The following is a 13,765-nucleotide window of genomic DNA, read 5'->3' on the forward strand; positions in this document are numbered from 1 at the left end:
GCGAGAGTTTGAAGGAGGAAGATACAGCGACACGCACGCACACACACACACACACACACACACACACACACACACACACACACACACACACACACACACACACACACACACACACACACCAGGAAGGACTCTCAGATGAAACTACATACAAACCCTGGACATTTCTTCCAGAAGTACTGAGTGTTGAAATAATCCTCCAGACTTCGTGTAGTTTCAGGCGCGGGTGCGACACTTCCTGTTCAAAATAAAGGGGAAGTCCTTAAAAAAAAAACAACAACAACAACAGAGAGACGAACTTTCACATCAAGGTAAGACAAAACAATCTATTCAATTCATCCTTTTTCTTTTACTAATGTAGTTTTAATGTGTAACATCAGGCTATAAAGTTTTAGGGAGGTTTCATCTATTCACTGGGTGTCATGTCGCCTTCAAAATAAAATAATATAAACGTTGAGTGAGAGATAAGGATTTACAGACGTATCAAGCTCATACTTCGTGTGTATTACTTGACACATTAAATGGTTAAAACTTTATTAAACTTTATTGTTAGATCAAAATCTAATGGCTAAGGGGGTAGGCTGCAGTGACGTGCGGTGAGGTTCATGGCTGGTGAGGCACTGACTTCATCACTAGCGCCCTCTACCATGAGGCAGGAGAACTGCGTGCCTCACCCAGTGCGTCTTCGCAGCCGTTTTATGATTGCTCAGCACAAGAAACACGTTACACACATACAGTTGTTGATAAAATACACTGTACATTATATACCTCAGCTAACTAAACTATGGAAATTTATAATATAATTCATATAGCAAAAGTGTTTGAACATTTTAATAGCGACATAGTGAGTCAGGTGTGCTGACATCAGCTCAGTCATGTGATAAAATATGTCGTTAACCCGGATGTTTGTTTTTTTTCAACATCATATCTCCAATACATCAGGTTGGAGGTTTCTCGAACAACTAATCTCTAACTGCATATTAACCAAGTCAAATCTGAACACACTGACATGATACATGTATTTTTAGATTCTATGTGGCCTGTACATCTCTGAGGATATCATCATTACAGATGTGCATCACCAATAAACCCACATAGAAATCATAAATCAAACATGATGCTCCATTTAACTCCAGAACCTGAGCAGGAATCATCAGGTTTTTAAGTTTCCTTCAGTATCAAAGGTATCCAGTGATAGCTGTCTGTACACCCCATGGGTACACTGCAAACAGGAACTTCCAACAGCTAATTCAGCATAGCCTACATAACTGTGTGTAACATAAATGTTTACAAATGTCGGCTTAAATGAACCATGAACATTGTTCTCACATTAAATCTGTAAACCTTTCAGTATTTGCCATTTGTTTATTCCACTAAGGAGAATCAAAATGAGTTCTCTGAGACAGGCGCAGGTGGAGAAGAGATACGACCCACTCGATACCACGCTGAAGTTTGTCGACAGGAGGGACGACTTGGACCCAGTGTGTAAGATTCATTTCCTTTCTCGCTGAGCACGTGCACAGAAAAGTGCAACAAAAAAGGACTGCTGATTATCAAACTTAAGTGTCATTGTATGAGCTGTTGGATTTCATAAATTCAGAGTTCTTCCAGTCGCTAATATACTTGTTGTTGTGCTCTTCAGCCTCAGAAGATGGTGACGGCAGCCTCAGAGCAGAGATGTCCTGCGGCCACGCGGTCACCCCTGAATCTCTAACACTGTGGTGTAGCAGCCAGCTGGATGAGGTATCTTATGTTTTGAAAACTCCTTTTTTGTCAGTAAATTTTATTTTTTATTATTCGTCCAATGAGAGGGAGAGAGCAGGAGACTGGATCAGTGTTTGAAATCGTCCTCTTTCTTGCTGGAAATATTAATATCTAAGTATAATAATCCCAAGCGCTCTCAGAGAGTGGGAGTAGTTTATTTATAATATTTATTGATGTATAGTTTGAGATCATGGAGAAGATCATAACTTTAATTTCAGGGGTTTATCCTTTAACCTTAAAGAAACGTTTCTTGAAACACCATTATATTTACACCAAACACCCATCAGCAAATCTCTTCCGTTTTTTTCTAAAATCCTAAACTGGATCTTCTCTTTGTTCGAAGGGGAAATACAAATTCAGATGCCCTGCAGTGGTAGAGGGCACCAAACTGTGCAATAAACTGTGGTCGTACGAGGAAGTGCGCAGACTGGCTGATTTGTCTGTTGAGGAAATGCAGCACTTTGAAGAGACCATGGCCCATCTGGCTGCTGCAGAGTACTATGAGGTTCAGCCAGTAAGTGACTTCTCAGTGGATTTTTCTTTGATTCAGAAATTTACAACAAAATCAAGTGAAGTAATTTTCATTGTTGTGTTTTTCTACATCAGTGCCCGCAGTGCAAAACATGTGTGGAGAGGAGGGACCTGTCCAACCTGTGTGTGACGTGCACCATATGCACGGCTGATCAGAAGAAGGCCTACCAGTTCTGCTGGCAGTGTCAGAAGCAGTGGAAAGGTCAAGGCCCTCGATCTGACCGCTGCAGCAACGACGGCTGCGCCAACAGGGACTTGGAACTCCTGCAGACGTGCAAGACCATCAGTCTGCCGGAGGTGGAGGGCGCCACCGCCTGCCCCTCCGTCCGAGCCTGCCCTACATGTGGCATAAGGGTGGAACATAACCAGCAATACTGCAAAAATATTAACTGTCCTCGCTGCGGCGTGCAGTTCTGTTTTATCTGCCTGAAACTAAAGCGTGAATGCTGCCAGACCAGTTCACCATACAAAATCTGTCCCAGTGGTGTGGCTCCCAGACAGACCTCTATCCCTGTCTGGAGGAGAAAATGAAAACAAAAAATGGTCTGTCTTTACTTAATGGGCAAATAAGCAATACTAGATATTTAAAAGAAAATATGAATAATGAGAAATCAACAATAAAAGCAGGATGATTCTATTCTATTTATATTAGCCTGTAAATATAGACAAAACCTTTGTGACGAATACATATGTTGTACCAACGGACATGGAAGATCATTTTTACTTGTGACCCTACTCTGCCCCCTTCTGGTCAGATATTAAACTGTACATGACAAGAAAGGTCAGTATCGATTAAAGGTGTTTTATTAGACTGTATTTAGATCATTTATAATGTTAGGTCATTTTCATATCTACAAAAACATTATTTTTCTTTCACAAAAGATCATCTAAGAATCTATTTACTAACCTCATCATCATCATACCTTTATGTTCTTCTTCTTGTGCCTTTTCTTTTTCTTTACATTTACACAGAGATCACTCTAGACAAGTTTTGTGCCGACGGAAAATGTCATATACAGTTATAAGTGCTTTTGTGTTATGGCTCATTTTTGTGTGCAATGCGGCAAAATTTAACTCGTAAAATGTCCTTGAAATTCAAAAATGTGAAATGTGAGAAATAAAGCAATTGTAAAAAATAATACTGAATTTCTTAAATGTGGGTTCATAATTCAGATTCATCCAAACATGGCTGATATGCATCAGTATCTATAAAATGAGAGACTGTCCATTAAAATTAAATAAAAAATAAAACGCCAATGCCCCCAGTTTTGAGGTGTATAATTTATGACTTTTAATAGTGATGTGATCTTTTTATTCAACATTTAATACTGAACAATCATATAAACATTTACAAGCACTTTATCTTATCACATGATAGTTAATCACATAATTTTCATCTTGAAAGTAAGGAAGACAAAATCTAACAGGATGATGATTACTCTGACATCAGATTGTTGAGAGGATTAGTGCTTCTGTGTAAGTATAAGTACTAAATGAGACACCCACCCACCACCTCCTTCTCCTTGCATTGAGTTTGTTAGATTTAAAATCAACAAAAGCGCAAAGTACTTGCTGGTCTGGCTTCACAGTACATCTCAGACGTGCTGTTAGTTTACATTCCCAGCAGATTACAAGTTGGAAATCTCCTTGTGCCTGGAGCATCTTCAAAGTGTAATGAGATGCTTTTAGCATCTATGCACCTAAAACAGTTTACCTGCTGATCTTAGACTCGCCCCATCAATGTTTTAAAACCAAACTAAAGACCTTCCATTTCTTAAATGCTGGAGGACGGTGCTTTTAAACCAAAAACACTTCATTCTGTTCCCCACCACCTGGTTATATATTGTCACTCCTGGTTCTTCAGCATTATTATGAAGTTACAGGTGATATACTGCTGTGGGTCCTTGGCTGTGTTAAATACAGTTGGACACACCAAAAAATATTCAGTTATATCTCAGAGCTGTAACTTTGAATATTTGACATGCTTCTTACTAATAACTTCCATGCTGTTGAGATCAGTAACTGCACACCATACTTCTTGGGGAGGGTTCTTACAGTGACTGCCATCTACCCTACACACATCAATGTTTACATTGACTTCAGATCAAACCAAAGATATTTAACACCAGAGAGTGAATCAATCTGTTTATATCAGGTGTAAATACGTGTGATTGGAAGAGTGCTACCTGCAAGGCTGAAGGAAGGCCTGAAGATACTAAAAACCCCACAATGCATCACAGCATCTCGCCCGGCAGTTTTTGATCTCTGTAGCCTGGAAAGAGACAGAGTAGGTCATGTTTATCAAATTACTTTATTATATTTATTTCATAACTAGTTAAGTAACACCATGTTAGAGATGAAGATAGTACCTATGATCAAAGCAGTATGTTACTTATTAGGATTTTAGGATTGTGATTTTACTGAGCTGAACGAATCAGGTGGCCACAGCAAATGAATTGGTCACTGTCAAATTTGTACTGTTTTCTTTTATGGAATATGGTGCATACACAAATACTGCGTGCGTTCTCCCATTGTGCTGGTCCACAGCATGGGTCTGGATGTGGCAATAGTGATGTGATTTGCACACAGAGTTGGAATTGTTAAATAAATAATGAATAGATAATTGTGTCTTGAGACTACTGGCTCTCAGTGGCAAACAGAAAATGAATAGGTAAAGTTATGTTAAACTGTGCAGCACATATACATGGTCCATACCACCATACAACTACAGGCCTCATTTATAATGATAGCTCACAGTGATGCAACAGTTAACACCTTCTTAAAATCTGTGTTATAACAACATTTGACCTTATATTTATGTCATGGTTTCCTTAAAGACTTGCTATTGTAACAATTACAGTTTACATTTCCCATTACAAACAGTGCTCACTGTATCTATATTACATATTGTGTTTTTTAATTAGAGGCATGTAATAAAGCATCATCCAGATGTTCTGACGCTGCTGCTGAAGAGATTTGAGTTTGACGACCGTCGCATGGAACATGCGAAGATAAACTGCAGTGTGGAGGTTCCCTACACCCTACAGATACCACAGGTATATTCTATATACATTTTTACTATTTTATCACAGCTCATTATTTTTTAATTCCTCGTCCTGATTTCTGTCCTATTTTTCCACTGGTGATCAGAGTCAGACGTATGACCTGTACGCGTTTGTGGATCATTTTGGAGATCTGACAGGTGGACATTACACTGCTACAATCAAGTCCCAGGAGGATGAGAGATGGTATAACTTCAATGATACCACTGTCAGACCGGTAAGACCGATCACCTTTTCTTCAGTGTTATTGATCCCAAAGCAGCAGTGCTTCAACACTTAGTTGTGCAGTCAGGTGGTAGATGGTAAAAAATAATAATAATGGGGAACCTGCTATTCCTTTCACCAACAGCTTCATTACCAGCCATTCCAGGTGGATGACAATAAGAAGTAGTAAGACTTAATTTGTCTTTTTTTCCCCACCATACATTTGCTGAATATGACAATGACCTTGCCTTCTCACATTTGTCCCATCAGATCCCAGAGTGCTTATCTTCTTTTCTACAGGAAAAAGAAAAGTAAGATGCCAAACTTTTTCATTAAGCTTACTGTGGTGTAGTTTGAATGATTGGACACTGATAGTCTGTCAGAATTGATTTTATCTCTCTCTCTGGTTTACCTTCCTAGTGCATGCTGCAGACGCTTTGACTCAAGACATCCAGGTTGTGGAGCGTCCTCACAGTTTAAAGCTGAAAGATGCATCTTCTCCAAAGTCATAAAAGCACAGTAACAAAAAAACCTGTTCAAGTCAATGGGAAAGTGGTCTCAGATTTTTAGACCGTACTGTACATCATAGATATTTTGTGCCCCTTGTCATGTTTTTTACAGTGTTATGTCCCTTAGTTGGAGCTAGGGGTGACAGGAACCATAACGTGACAAATCAAGAATTAAACTGAGTCAATGAGTACTAGAAAGTAGTTTATTACACCCTGAGGGTCTCAACAAGGAAGTCAAATGTGGGGGAGGAAGGGACAAAGGTGGTGTGCCAAAGAAATGAACCCAATAAAAGAAAATGAGGCCTAAGCTATCTTCATCTACTGAGACAAAAACACACAAAAGAAAACCTATCTACCTAATCTAAGACAAGAGCCTCCAAAACAATACAGCGGGTGGCACCCACCACTAACCTTTAATACATGAACACAACTGGCAGGCTTATCACTATCCGGCAAAATGAGAGAGAGATCTCATTCAGGCTCCCCTTTTATTGGAGGACTCGAGGCAGATGATTGGCCACTGGGGCAGCCAGGAGCTCAATAAGCCATCCTCCCCTAGTCTAATCAGGTGGAGCCCAATCACCAGTCAGCACCTAGAGGGAGAGACAGAGGGGGGAGAGGGAGAGGGAGAAAACAAAAACAAACAGCCTGCACTTGCCTGGCACATATCAACAGTTATATACTGTAGTAAACAGACTGTACTACTGTACTACTTGAGAAAAGACACATCTAAGGAAATAGTTGTTTACTTTATTCCTTCTTCCACACAGGTATAGAGGTCTGTCTGGGGGCAACACCACCGGAGCATGGTATGTAATAACTACTTGTCTTCAAACAATCTTCTGTCAGCTTCAGGCACACAAAACAAAACTCCTTCCTACATTGGATACAAACAACATTTTTACATCCTGTTGTGTCATGCTGCACCAGTGAGCCACAGGTGGGACAGGCTCGGATGGAGGGACAGCCAGTGACCCCTGTCACAGACTGAAAGATGATATCTGGACAGTTTTTCAGCACTTTCAGTGGTTCGTTGCAGCAGCCGTCGTTTTCACAGCGGTCTGAGCGCGGAGCCGGACCCTTCCACTCCCTCAAACACTGCCAGCAGAACTCATAGACCCGTCCTCTGTTTGCTGTGCACACTGTGCAGTGGACGCTCAGATTAGAGGTTTCCTTTCTCACCAAAGAAGATCTGCATCCAGGACACTGTGATGTGGAAGGAGGTGAAAGACGAGGGAAAACAGAGAGAGGTTTTTTTTTATTTAATTTCCATTTTATTTTCCATTTTATTAGCATGCAGAACAAATTTGTCGTGAAAAGGTTTCCACATACAGCTAATAAATGTCATAGTTTCAATGAGACACTTACTGATTTGGCATCAAAGTAATGCTTCATAGCATTGGAAGCCGAGGTTTCTTCAAAGTACTCCATTTCTTCAGGTGTCAGAAGAGCCATTTTACGAACCTCTGAGTAAGGCCACTCAACATCACAACCACTTTGTCCACATGTGAATCTGCTTTCACCCTTTATTAAAATATGGAAAAGTAAATTATTCATTAGTAGCCTATCAGAAGTTGGAAACGAGCCACCAAACACTATAGGTTACACATTTTTAAGACTTTACAGTGACAGCCATTCTCTAGGACTGCTATCAGCCAACATCCCAAATCATCCATTTCAAACATAGAATTAACAAATGAAGGTCATACCGTTCATTAGGAACAGCCTACCTCATCCAGTAACCTGCGACACCACTTGGTCAGAGACGTCGGAGTCACAGCGTGACCACAGGACATCAGAGCTCTGCGAGACTTGAAACCTTCACACAGAACTGAGGAAAAACACGGAGAAACCGTCACACACACACACACACACACACACACACACACACACACACACAAATAATACACTACGTTATAGTACAACATTAAATGCGTATATGTTTTACCTATTGTTAAAAAAAGTTCACAATAATCCATATGTAATTTATAATAATTCATGTCACTTCTTTGGAAACTGAAATGGACGGACGGCAAACACACTCGGTGACTTACAGTCTAACTCGTCCTCTCTGTCCACAAATGTGAGTGTCGAGTCTCGAGGGTCATAACACTTCTCAGTCTGACACTGCTCCTGCTCAGCCAGAAACTTCAGCACAGCCTGACTCTTCAGCTCAGCCAGAATCTTCAGCTGAGTCTGAAATATCAGCTCAGCCTGACTCCTCAGCTCAGCCTGACTCCTCAGCTCAGCCTCACTCCTCAGCTCAGCCTGACTCTTCAGCTCAGCCTGACTCCTCTCCTGCTCAGTTGACACATTGGAGCCCATCTTAACGTCGCTTTCTTTTGATTTCCCCTGTGAAATATCGACAAACAGCAGCAGGTCTTTAGGCGGGGCGAGTCTGATTAAAAATGTATAACATTTGTAAATTCCAACTCAAACTATGAAATACAATTCTGATTTTTAAATCAAAGTCAATACAGGACAGAGGAAACAACACTAGTCTACCTTGAGTTTTCAGATTCGCACTTGAAAGACGCTCCTGAAAACGACGAGAAATGTGGTCTGAGAAGATCATCCGCAGATCTTCCACCGTACTTTGCCCAGGGACGTGGGGGGGTGGGGGTGTGTGGGGGGGGTGATTCCCCTGAAATCCCCTGCTCCGACTGGCAGACTATTTTATTAGCTTTGTGTGTGAGGACACTTTCGCTTTCACTCTCTTCGGTGAACTGTTTTAAAAAAATATAATAGGTCTATTAATGATTCTCATCAGATCATGGTCATTCTCCTTTAATATTTAAAGATAATTATTAGATAATTATTATTAGATAATCATTTTGCTGTGGACGTGACTCAGCTAAAGCTGCTCATCAACTTGTTTCCTGCCCCCACACATAATGGTTATGATCCTACATACAAGAACATCTCGTACTGTGTTTTTAACTACAGAGATTTGATTTTCACTTTCAATCTGAGGCACACCTTTCCTGTAAGTCACATGATTGCAGGACATAAGTTCTCTGTTGTTTACCACTGCCATTGTGTAGATATTTGATTTTCACTCTCAATCTCTGCCACACGTTTCCAGAAATTCCCATGAGAACAATATCTACCCAAAAAGGTCACCTACATTATTTTTTAGCTCCTTCATGCGTTTCAAAACAAACAAAGAAAAAAAAAATCACACGCCCAATGACACAGAAAAAAACATGCTCTCAGTTCAGGCTCTGTTATTTTGTATCTATGACACATGAATGTCAGATGAAAATAAATATCATCTTTCTTCAATCTGTTAGTTTTAAATTGACCATTTCTTTTGTTTATTGGTTGGTTTGTTTGGCCATGTTTTCTCATTATGCTCTTTGAGTATAATCATTATGTGTGAGGCAGGAAAGAAGTTGATAAACAGTTTTAGCTAAGTCAGGTTCACAGTAAGTAATATTCATGACTTAATTCTATTTCCTATTAAATAAAACCTCACATAAAAAAATACAGTTTGAATGAATTATTTTTCACATTTAAATGATCATTTATACGTGTAATATTTTACACAGGGGGAAAAGGCCATCAAAGTTACAGTTTAGTTGTAAGTTGTAAGTCTCTCAACACTTTAGCTTTTTAAAGGTTCCTGTGATCCTCTGGGACAGTGTGGATCCTGATCCTGCAGGAGCCGCATTTCCTGTAAGACACCATGAGTGCAGCCAGGAGACACACAGCGGCAGTGAAGCAGAGCGCTGTGGCTACAGTGATCTGTGTAGGAGGTCTGAGGGGAGACCAGGTCCCATCCTGGACTGAAGTCAACGTCTCATAGGGGTCACTGAACAGAAAACAGTTAGGTTAGTATGAGTTACAGGTTATTGTAAACCAAGAGGGGGCTTTTTAAAATCATACTTGCCTTGTGGAAGAAGATGGAAACATACTGACATCATCTGAGGGAGGAGTAATGTCAGAGTACAGGCAAAACCTCCTGTCAGGGCACAAGACTAAACCCTGATATCCTTTTATCTGGGAAGTAAAAACAGCAAAGAAATTAATAATATGACTAAATGTCAAATGAGAACTTTGGTAGGTTCTATTATATACATACCTACATCTATTAACAACCCCACTGATTTCCAGCTTTCTATATTTACACGTTGGGCTCATGTTACCTGAATTGTGCCTCCTGCTGGACAGTCCACCCACTCAGAGCCAGTGACCTGGATTTGGAACCTGTTTGGTCCAGTACACCTGTGTCTGTAACAGCGGCCCTCCACTGAGCTGTTAACCTCAACAAACTGACTCTGGTTGTAAAAGAAAAAAAGACAAGAGGAGTAAGAAGGGAATAATGGAAAGGGTTCAGAAAACACAGGCGACATGCATTCACCTACAAGCACAGGCACCTGTCTGGTCAGGTTAGAGAAGAAGCATCGGCTGTTGAAGCCCAAAATCTCCCCGCTCCAATCGTCTTCAGCTGACTGCCCGGTGTTTTCCTGTTTCCAACATTCACTCTGAAGGACAAGAGGAGGACAAAGAGTCAAAACATGGTGCCGCAATGGCAATAAAAAGCACAGGTTACAAACACATGTATAAAAAACAGATATTACTGCTTTACAAAATTGTAAATCTACAAGTCCAGATAAAATCTGGGTGATAATGTTTGGTGAAGATGATTTTTCAAGAGAGGAAATGTAACTTACTGCATTCTGGAGGGGTTTAAACACTCCACATCCCTCCAGGTATGGATCCGTCTGGCACTCCCCCTTGTGGAGGTGAAGAAAATGACACCCACGTCCACTGACAGAAAAAAATAATGGAAAAATTAGTGCTGGAAATATCATAAGAAAAGGAGAAAAAGTGACCTGTAATCCAGAGGAAAAGAAACATACAGCTTTAAACGTACCTGCCAGAGCAGAAAAAGGAGGAGGAGTTGTCTTGGCAGGTTGACAGGGAACCAAACGTGGCTCCTTCACCTACAAAAACACACATTCTGAGAAATCAGGCGGTTTTATAGTTATAATTAAACTGTAGCTGCTGTATGTTTAATATTCTCCTTGTAATATCTTTGCAAACACTAGTTTTTTATTAAAGCATTATTATTATAATCAAGCAGATTTTCCACAACACACAACCCCTTACCGTCGCCCCAGACCAGACTCTGTGCCCGGCTCAGGTTGACCGTGTACCAGCCGGTGTCCTGTAATGCAGCTAAAGTGACCGGGTCGATCCGGACTGTGGTCCAGTCCTCCAGCACCGCTGCCATGATGGACCCCCTCAGGACCCGGGACTCCCAGTGAGAGGACACTCCGCCTGAAGGTGCATCCTGAGGGAAGAAGGCATGGCAGGTAAGTAGCTGGAAGTTTGACACAGGTGAGGAAAGCTGTTGTTGAAAGTGTTGGGAGAGTTTGTTGAACTCTCAGTACCAGGTTCTCCAGCGGTCCTCCCAGCTCAGGGTCAGTTGATGCCAGGTGCTTCTGCAGGGCTGAGATGACAGACGGGGTGTAGATCCTCATCTGGCCCGATCCATCAGAGTGAATCACTTTCCCCCGAGGCGAACATCTGGCACCCACTGCAGCACAAATCAGAGGAAACTCTCTGAGCATCTAATTCTTTTTTTGTACTTCTATTTCTCTGATTGTATTTTCTTCAAGAGCTGAAAAGTTTTAATCTTTATTTCCCTTTAATAGTACTTTATTCGCTTTATTCATTCAATCACTTTTCACTAATTTCAGTTGCCTTTTTTATATATCTTAAGCTACTTGTTTTATTTCGCACCCACTGCAGTATGTGGAACAACTGCACAGTATAACAGAAGAGTGTGCTACAACATATTGTTAATATAGTGACATAAAGTTGGGTTTAAAAACCTTGAGGAGAGGAGGAACAGTCTTTCCAGGTGTGGAAGAGATCTTTAGAGAACCCAAGTGCGTGGAACAGCTCGTGGATCACAGTCTGGAAAATAGATTATTCATTATAATCCGTACTTTTTCTTCCTGCTTCCCATATTCCCACAGTACCATCGTTTATTTTATTTGGTGTTTTCAGTCATTTTTAAGACAAATTTTAAACAGAAACTGCATATAATTAAAACCTTCAGGTAGCAGAGTTATTAATATAATAAATCATACCTGTACTGTAGCGTGGTGGTTGTATGCGGCTGCTGTTAATTTGTCCCTGCAGATGACCACCACCCCAGCCACAGGTCGCCCATGGGTGTCTGTCTGGCAGCGGACAGCGTAGGCCAACACATTAGGCTGAGTTCACAGAAAGAGTAAATATAGAATTAAGAAAAAAATGTAAAGTAGTGAATGATAATAAAACAGCTGCAGTAGAGATTCATGAGTACAGATCCCCATACAAAGCAGGACACACAACGTTTCACCTTGAGTTCATAAAGTTTAATGTTGCAATGCACCATTTTTTATTTCAATATATAAAGTATGTTTTATTGCTCTTTCAGTTTTCAGTCATTAATGAAGGAAGTTTAAATATTTGCTGTTGAAATAATCTGATGTGCAGCATCAAAATCAAAGCACAGTGTGTTGAAAATAATAAAATTAAATTAAAAAGACAATAAAAATCTAGAGGTGATTGCAGTAAAGCCTGTCTGTTGTTCTCTCATTTTTATAGTTTCTCTCTGTTTTATTGTGAAACACTTTGTAACTTCCTTTAGAAAAGTGCTGTCTGAACACGTTTTATCATTCATTGAAAACCTTTGAACTACTTCATATACAACACTTGTGGATATGTTGCACAGTAATGTCAAAGACCTCAGTGCTGTCAGTGGGTCTTCACCTCTGCTCTACACTTGTCAGTGGACTGTATGTGGAGGTACAGCAGGAAGTCGGTGTCAGGGAGTCCAGCACCTTCAGGTCTGAGAACAGTCCTGCGAGGCGAATCAGGCTCCGGGTAAATATCACATCCAGCCAGGTGATCATCTGGGATCTGTTGATGATAGAGATGATAAACACACTCCATACGTTTTCGTACTTCTTTTTTTTTTTTTTTCAGCTCACCAAAGGAATAAAATAAAATCAGTCAGACTGATACTTACTGTCACATCCAGGCAGGTCTCATTCCTATAGTTGCTGTTGGCTCGACCACACCTGAAGGAAGAAAACGAACTCTTTATATCTATTTCATGACATATCGCCTTTAGTCAATAGCTTCAGTGGAAAACATGTTGATCCACTAAAAACTACTAATCATTTTTAAATGTACTTTACAGAGCATTACAGCGCAGATGTTTGCACTAATCCGCTTTACTTTATTCTCAAAAGTGATGAGGGTGACTGTTCATCAACTACAAGACATCACTGTTTGTTTAAATTGCCAAACCTCTAATTCTGGTGATTTTTTTTATGCTGTAACATTAAGAGATTTATATAATCTTCCATAATTTGGGGAGTTTGTTTTCACCAAAATTTGGAGAAAATCATTTTAGTTTCATTAATGAAATAAAAGTATGAGCGCTTCACAACAAGGAGGCCCTGGGTTCAAATCCAGAACCAGCCACCTGAGGCCTTTCTGTGTGGAGTCATGTGGTGAATGAATACAGCACACATGCAGAGAAATGAACTGTCAACAACCTAAAACAAACATAAATCTCTTTTTCAATGGTTTGTAAACTATGAATGGAAAGAATTTTAAAGATAAGCAGGTGCACATCTGGTCGAAGGAATGTGTTTGTGTACACACACACACACACACACACACACACAC

General features: G+C 40.3%; 3 protein-coding genes and 1 long non-coding RNA gene across 5 annotated transcripts; 1 reads left to right on the forward strand and 3 right to left on the reverse strand.

The window, feature by feature from the left end:
- Nucleotides 1-90: 90 nt before the first annotated feature.
- LOC111235585 (E3 ubiquitin-protein ligase RNF19A-like) lies at nucleotides 91-3,542 on the forward strand. Of its 2 annotated transcripts, none has more exons than XM_022764079.1 (5): nucleotides 91-308; nucleotides 1,376-1,482; nucleotides 1,640-1,740; nucleotides 2,105-2,275; nucleotides 2,368-3,542. In XM_022764079.1, exons 2-5 carry the CDS (start codon nucleotides 1,386-1,388, stop codon nucleotides 2,821-2,823), a joined length of 825 nt encoding a protein of 274 aa, XP_022619800.1. In that variant the 5' UTR covers nucleotides 91-308; nucleotides 1,376-1,385; the 3' UTR covers nucleotides 2,824-3,542. The 2 variants fall into 2 exon arrangements, with proteins under 2 accessions (XP_022619800.1, XP_022619801.1); XM_022764080.1 differs by having other exon boundaries at nucleotides 1,379-1,482.
- A 2,714-nt stretch (nucleotides 3,543-6,256) lies between these two features.
- Nucleotides 6,257-8,673, reverse strand: LOC111235662 (probable E3 ubiquitin-protein ligase RNF144A-A). The gene is made up of 6 exons (XM_022764185.1): nucleotides 8,573-8,673; nucleotides 8,354-8,419; nucleotides 8,122-8,317; nucleotides 7,798-7,898; nucleotides 7,436-7,591; nucleotides 6,257-7,273 (listed from the first exon to the last, which is right to left on the reverse strand). Exons 2-6 carry the CDS (start codon nucleotides 8,390-8,392, stop codon nucleotides 6,818-6,820), a joined length of 948 nt encoding a protein of 315 aa, XP_022619906.1. The 5' UTR covers nucleotides 8,393-8,419; nucleotides 8,573-8,673; the 3' UTR covers nucleotides 6,257-6,817.
- A 996-nt stretch (nucleotides 8,674-9,669) lies between these two features.
- LOC111235601 lies at nucleotides 9,670-11,306 on the reverse strand. The gene is made up of 7 exons (XM_022764109.1): nucleotides 11,183-11,306; nucleotides 10,947-11,016; nucleotides 10,744-10,840; nucleotides 10,435-10,554; nucleotides 10,216-10,347; nucleotides 9,960-10,069; nucleotides 9,670-9,881 (listed from the first exon to the last, which is right to left on the reverse strand). The coding sequence occupies exons 1-7, from the start codon at nucleotides 11,304-11,306 to the stop codon at nucleotides 9,683-9,685; spliced, it is 852 nt and encodes a 283-aa protein (XP_022619830.1). The 3' UTR covers nucleotides 9,670-9,682.
- Nucleotides 11,307-11,564: 258 nt separating this feature from the next.
- LOC111235689 lies at nucleotides 11,565-12,263 on the reverse strand. The gene is made up of 3 exons (XR_002665693.1): nucleotides 12,172-12,263; nucleotides 11,911-11,995; nucleotides 11,565-11,612 (listed from the first exon to the last, which is right to left on the reverse strand). It is a non-coding gene; the product is annotated as an uncharacterized LOC111235689 (long non-coding RNA).
- Between the last annotated feature and the right edge of the window lie 1,502 nt (nucleotides 12,264-13,765).

The sequence above is a fragment of the Seriola dumerili genome, unplaced genomic scaffold, assembly GCF_002260705.1.
Source record: "Seriola dumerili isolate Sdu_G_001 unplaced genomic scaffold, Sdu_1.0 BDQW01000531.1, whole genome shotgun sequence".
In the NCBI taxonomy this organism is placed as follows: Eukaryota; Metazoa; Chordata; class Actinopteri; order Carangiformes; family Carangidae; genus Seriola; species Seriola dumerili.

What these genes read in the sequence shown, in the direction of transcription:
- LOC111235585 (XM_022764079.1), top strand. Translation starts at nt 1,386, where the DNA reads ATGAGTTCTCTGAGACAGGCGCAGGTGGAGAAGAGATACGACCCACTC. An exon ending in GTAGCAGCCAGCTGGATGAG is followed by an intron (nt 1,741 to 2,104) that starts GTATCTTATGTT and finishes CTTTGTTCGAAG; the next exon opens with GGGAAATACAAATTCAGATG. An exon ending in AGTACTATGAGGTTCAGCCA is followed by an intron (nt 2,276 to 2,367) that starts GTAAGTGACTTC and finishes TTTCTACATCAG; the next exon opens with TGCCCGCAGTGCAAAACATG.
- LOC111235662 (XM_022764185.1), bottom strand. Translation starts at nt 8,392, where the DNA reads ATGGGCTCCAATGTGTCAACTGAGCAGGAGAGGAGTCAG. An exon ending in CTGAGCAGGAGAGGAGTCAG is followed by an intron (nt 8,318 to 8,353) that starts GCTGAGCTGAAG and finishes CTGAGGAGTGAG; the next exon opens with GCTGAGCTGAGGAGTCAGGC. An exon ending in GTCGCAGGTTACTGGATGAG is followed by an intron (nt 7,592 to 7,797) that starts GTAGGCTGTTCC and finishes ATTTTAATAAAG; the next exon opens with GGTGAAAGCAGATTCACATG.
- LOC111235601 (XM_022764109.1), bottom strand. Translation starts at nt 11,306, where the DNA reads ATGGCAGCGGTGCTGGAGGACTGGACCACAGTCCGGATCGACCCGGTC. An exon ending in TCCTTTTTCTGCTCTGGCAG is followed by an intron (nt 10,841 to 10,946) that starts GTACGTTTAAAG and finishes TTTTTCTGTCAG; the next exon opens with TGGACGTGGGTGTCATTTTC. An exon ending in CCAGACAGGTGCCTGTGCTT is followed by an intron (nt 10,348 to 10,434) that starts GTAGGTGAATGC and finishes TTTTACAACCAG; the next exon opens with AGTCAGTTTGTTGAGGTTAA.